At 41.0% G+C, this 5,002-nt stretch overlaps 1 protein-coding gene across 1 annotated transcript; it reads left to right on the forward strand.

Annotated features, from left to right (window-relative positions):
• Positions 1-2,010: 2,010 nt before the first annotated feature.
• LOC145493230 (5-hydroxytryptamine receptor 1B-like) lies at positions 2,011-4,462 on the forward strand. The gene has a single exon (XM_081472649.1). The coding sequence runs from the start codon at positions 2,147-2,149 to the stop codon at positions 3,320-3,322; it is 1,176 nt and encodes a 391-aa protein (XP_081328775.1). The 5' UTR covers positions 2,011-2,146; the 3' UTR covers positions 3,323-4,462.
• Positions 4,463-5,002: the final 540 nt, after the last annotated feature.

A 5,002-nucleotide genomic window follows, 5' to 3' on the forward strand; every position in this document is an offset into this window, starting at 1 on the left:
ATCAAACGGCAAAGTCGAGAATGCAGTTAACATGGCCAAACGAATCCTCAAGAAAGCAAAGCTAGACCACAAAGATCCCTACCTGGCTCTTCTCGACTGGAGGAACACTCCAACCGAAGAGCTCGATTCCTCCCCAGTACAGAGGCTGATGGGAAGGAGAACCAGGACTCTCCTCCCAACTTCAGCAAGATTATTGAAACCCAAACTTCTAAAGCCTGTCAAGAAACTCATAACAAAGAAAAGGCAGAAACAAGCACATTACTACAACAGAGGGGCCAAACTACTAAAAGAGCTCAAACCTGGAGATATAGTAAGAATGAAGCCAGATCCAAAAGATCGAACAAAGCTATGGAAGAAAGTCTCCAGGAAGTTGCGCCAAGATCCTATGAAGTAGTCATCGAAGGGAAGAGATACAGGAGAAACAGAAAGGATTTGATAGCGACACAAGAGAGTCCTGCAATCGATAGCCACGTAGAGGAACCAGATGAGCCACTCCCGTCGGACGACCAGTCCCAGAGAGTCATTGACCCAGTTCAGCCAGGCACGCCTTTACCTGCCCACACAACTCCAGAGCGACCAGGGACCCCTCAAAGGCCGCCAGAGATCCCACAGCCATCTGAAAGAAGATCCACCAGAGGGCGTTTAATTAGGACCCCAATCCATTTCAAAGACTACTGCCCACCCTGAGGGGTGCAGTCAAGCAGAACTGTAACTTTGTTGTGTTTTCCATTTGAACTATGTTAGGATGGACTTTGTGCAGGGCATTTAAATTTGCCTTTGTGGACATCTTTCATTCTTTATTTTACAGACTTAATCGTGATATTGTTTTATTTGTTGCCACTTGGAGTTTGTGTCATGTTGTATTTAAGAAAGAGGAGGATATAACGTTATTATGTAATACGGCCTGGTCGCCAGCGCTTTAGTCAGAATCGACCACGAGTTAAATTGTGTTGACCTGTTGAGCCAGGAATTACAGAGCCTTTACAAAGCTGTCGTCCTTGTTATTTAAACCTTAAAGTTCATTACAGTCAGGAAACATAAGCTTATTTTAGAGGTAATTATTACTTCGGAGCGAGCGTAGCGACTGAGAAGCAACATAATCAGGATCTAAGAAGAATATATAGAAAGGGGTACGAATTCTCGAATTCATCACCTTTTACCAGAATGCACTGCATTTAACCAAAGTGCACTGCACCACTTTTTACCAGAGTGCATTGCGCCACGAACAACGCGAGGATGTCACACCGTCCTTGCTCATGGATTCCAATGACAAAGGTTTAATGGTTACGTTTTACTCTGATTTACCCGTAAACCGATGTGAAGGAGATCGTGCTTGACTTTCACAACTCTTGCTTTTGTTCTTAATGCAGTACAGGAGTAGTATATGAAAGTTTTTTTAATTGTGACATCTTAATTTTAAACTTAGTATATCATTTTCGAGCAGTCTCGTCGTTACTAAAGCTTGTAGAATAATTAAAACAAACGAAAACCGTAGAACACGCCAGTTTCATATATGCTGTGATCTATTCCTTTTCATCCAAACCTGAATTTAAGCTAAAGCAGTAGTATTTTCACACATCGCGATGGACGCGTCCTCGACACAGCCCGTAAACATTAAGACAGAGACATATAATACCTACCAGCACAGAATTTATTTTAAGTTAGATTTCTATTCCTACAATTTCCACATCTTTCGATTTTCGCGATCTGGTAAAGAGGAGGTTGATGTGCATCGTTTCATGTCCAAACATAGTTCAGATCACTATGTGCTTTTTTGTCACGATCCCTTGTCACACCTCGCCATCGATGCATTATCATGCATGAAGTTGATGCATACAAGGACAGATTTCCCACGACTTGACACTACCTTAAGAAATAAAGGTTAATGTAAGTCTCGGAACGCGCAAGTAGATGAATCACTTCGTAAATTATGTCACTATCAACAGAATGTGCCGCAGCAATACTATATTTTAGATACCCTAGTTCCTGTTCAAATCTTACGTCATTAATTGGAGTTTTTGACACCATTGTAGATCGACAGGCATAAGAGCTAAAGCTGAAGACCACGTGTGAGTGACAAAGGTGACTGGTTATTTCACGGCGCTGTATACATCCCAACGAGAGAGATTCTTCATGAAAGTTCAGCATGAATATGAGCAACAACGAAAGAAACATCAATTCTTCCAGCTCAACGTTTAATTGCCTGTTTGCACCTCACGGCGTATCATTCGAAACGTGTGGCTCTGGTTTCGACTTGATTTTAGGCATCATTACGGTCATGCTCTCACTCCCCACCGTTCTATTGAACGCATTCATAATCCTAGCTATAAAACAAAGAAGAGAGCTGCAAAAACCCTCAAGCATTATGTTGTCAAGCCTCGCCGTTACAGATCTTCTAGTTGGCGCAATAGTTATGCCGCTCACTGCCGCTATTTATTTCTTTACATTACGTCAAGTTTTGTCTGAGTATACCTGTGTGTTATTTGCGGCGAATAACATCTTCTTCCCTTTACTCTTCTCAACTACTTTGCATCACTTGACTATCATTGCCTGGGAGAGGTACGTGGCGGTACAAAAATGGATGGACTACAAGCTTATCATCACAAACGGCCGCCTGAAAAAGATTGCGATAGCTACCTGGCTATCCTCGCTATTCCCAACAGCTCAATACGTTTCTGTAACAGTGGTCTCTGGGGATAGTACAATTTTGAACAGCGTTTTCGCCGGTTGGGTAGCTGTAGAAGCTGTTTGTCTTTTTCTTATTGCATTCTTTTATCGTAAGGTTTACCTTGTAATGCGAAATCGTAAACTAAATGAAATCTCTCAAATTGACGTTCTAATGAAAGCAAAACTGGAGTCTAAAGTTGCCAAGACAACTGGTTTGCTAACCGCTGCGATAATATCCTCGTTTATCCCAATATTTGTTTTTGCTATATTAGGAAATGTAGTGCCACTCTTTCGTACAAATGTCTCTATCCGGCTTACACAGTTGGTTTTGCAGTTGAACTCTTTATTTAATCCACTGCTTTACTGTTATAGAGACCACCGTTTTAGGAACGCTTTTCGCGAGCTGTTAGGGATGAAAAAACGTCGAGCAGTACAGTCAGCAGTTGGTGCCGTTCAGTTTATCAGGCAAAAGGACACATTTAGGTCGCCAGAGCAGCACATAGTAGGAAAACATACCCAGCGCTTGGCAAGATCAGTATCTTGCAATTCAACTAATGTGTTTCATTTTTATCATGGAACACCCAGTGTGGTTATGTTAAAAAAGGCTTTGTCTGCTCCCACGCTTGATACATGCAGCAGCTCCCTAGATGGTTAGATCTGCAGCAGCCTTCATTCATCGCTGAAACGAGGGCAACAATCCATGGTGAAAGTGTGAAGCGAGGTAAGACAATCGTGAAGGTAACGGAGATGTAACCAGCCCTGAAATTAAACGCTGAAATTAATATCGAAATCCTGGGATTCCGAGAAGTCACCGTGAAAAAAAATTGCCAACCACCAAGTAGCATGAAATGCTTCGAAGACCAGAAACGATCACATCGAATATCACGGCCCCATATGAAGCATGATTTGAGACAGGATTTTGAGAACTGCAAGTAACACCGGGCTAGACGGCAGAACAAACATTTCTTCGGTGTATCCGGGATTCTTAAACATGTACAGACTGTGAGCAATTATTTACTGACCTCGTAAATAGTCGGGTGAGAAACGAACTCCGCACCTGAATGATTTGGACAAATTCCCGCACTCAGGTTGCAGTAAGAAATAGCTTAACTCCGTCTAGGTAAAGGAAGAAAAATGCAAAGCTTGATCATTAACGGGGCAAAAATTGTAAGGGTCCTTCCAATACTATAGCATTACCCAATGACTTGAAAAGGAGCCTGTACTACTTATTAATAATCAGGTAGTACACATATATTATATAAGGGTTGTATTTTAAAAAGTAACAAGGTCTAGCCTGCGGTGCAGAAATCTCAGGTGTAAGTTTATTTTTTTGGCGATTTCTGCTATCAGTTCAGATTGCAGCCCATTTCGTAGCTATTAGCAATCCTGCTGATCTCACATCTCAGCTATCAGTTGAAAACCAATCATCTCTCGGCTGAAAGTTAAAACTTTAATCACTTCTCAGCTATCAGTTAAACCCCGGGCGAAACCTAAGCTAAAGAATTGTCTCTCGGCGTTTGTCACGACTGTGATTTGGGTAGATGGGTTTGAAATAGAATGGCTAACGGATATAATGAAAACAACTTTAGAATTTCCTTGCAAAACTATGAGATTCACTTTTCCGAAGGCTCTTTTGTATGCGTTGTGTACGGAAAAATTTCGTCCATTGCGTGAGATTAATCGTTGATCCAGCATTGTATGTCTGTATCTCCAGACCCCCCTACAAGCTAGCGCCTCTGTCGCTCGCTTGTAAGCCCCTCCCCCCCCCCACCCTCTCAATTAAAAATACACGCCGCTATCCCTGATTTGCACATATAGCAATAAAGTTAAGAATGTTATTTATTCTTTTAGTTCTAAATAGTATTTACAGCGGGGTTTTTTTTGTTAAATAAGTGTCGAAAGTAATCAGGCAATTACTTTAATCTCTATATAAGATATACACAATTAACCAGTTTCAAGAAAAAAGGTTTAGACTGTAAATTTTTCGCCAAGAACCTTTTACAGAAGCAGACAATTTGCAAGATATGTCGGAGGATCTTTATTTACAAGCAGCTTTACTGCTCTCCATTTACACACTTGTTGCCATCTATTGTAGACCGGCTATAGGTAGTTGACATTACTTGAAGGATTCAGCGACCCTTCAATTGCAAACAATAATGGACTACTTGAAACTTTTAACCCATTTATTTGCCCTAATTTCCATATCAAATAATTCAGGTAAAAATGTTGTCTTTCACTAACTATGCAAAAGATTCATTTTTTGGTGATGGCTACTTCCACGTTATTTTTTCGGGCTTAATTGACAATTTCTTTCAATAATAGGGACGATTACTTA

The sequence above is a fragment of the Orbicella franksi genome, chromosome 7 (assembly GCF_964199315.1).
Source record: "Orbicella franksi chromosome 7, jaOrbFran1.1, whole genome shotgun sequence".
NCBI classification, from domain to species: Eukaryota; Metazoa; Cnidaria; class Anthozoa; order Scleractinia; family Merulinidae; genus Orbicella; species Orbicella franksi.

Bases quoted from the DNA above. Each gene is read 5' to 3' on its own strand.
- LOC145493230 (XM_081472649.1), top strand. From the start codon at position 2,147: ATGAATATGAGCAACAACGAAAGAAACATCAATTCTTCCAGCTCAACG.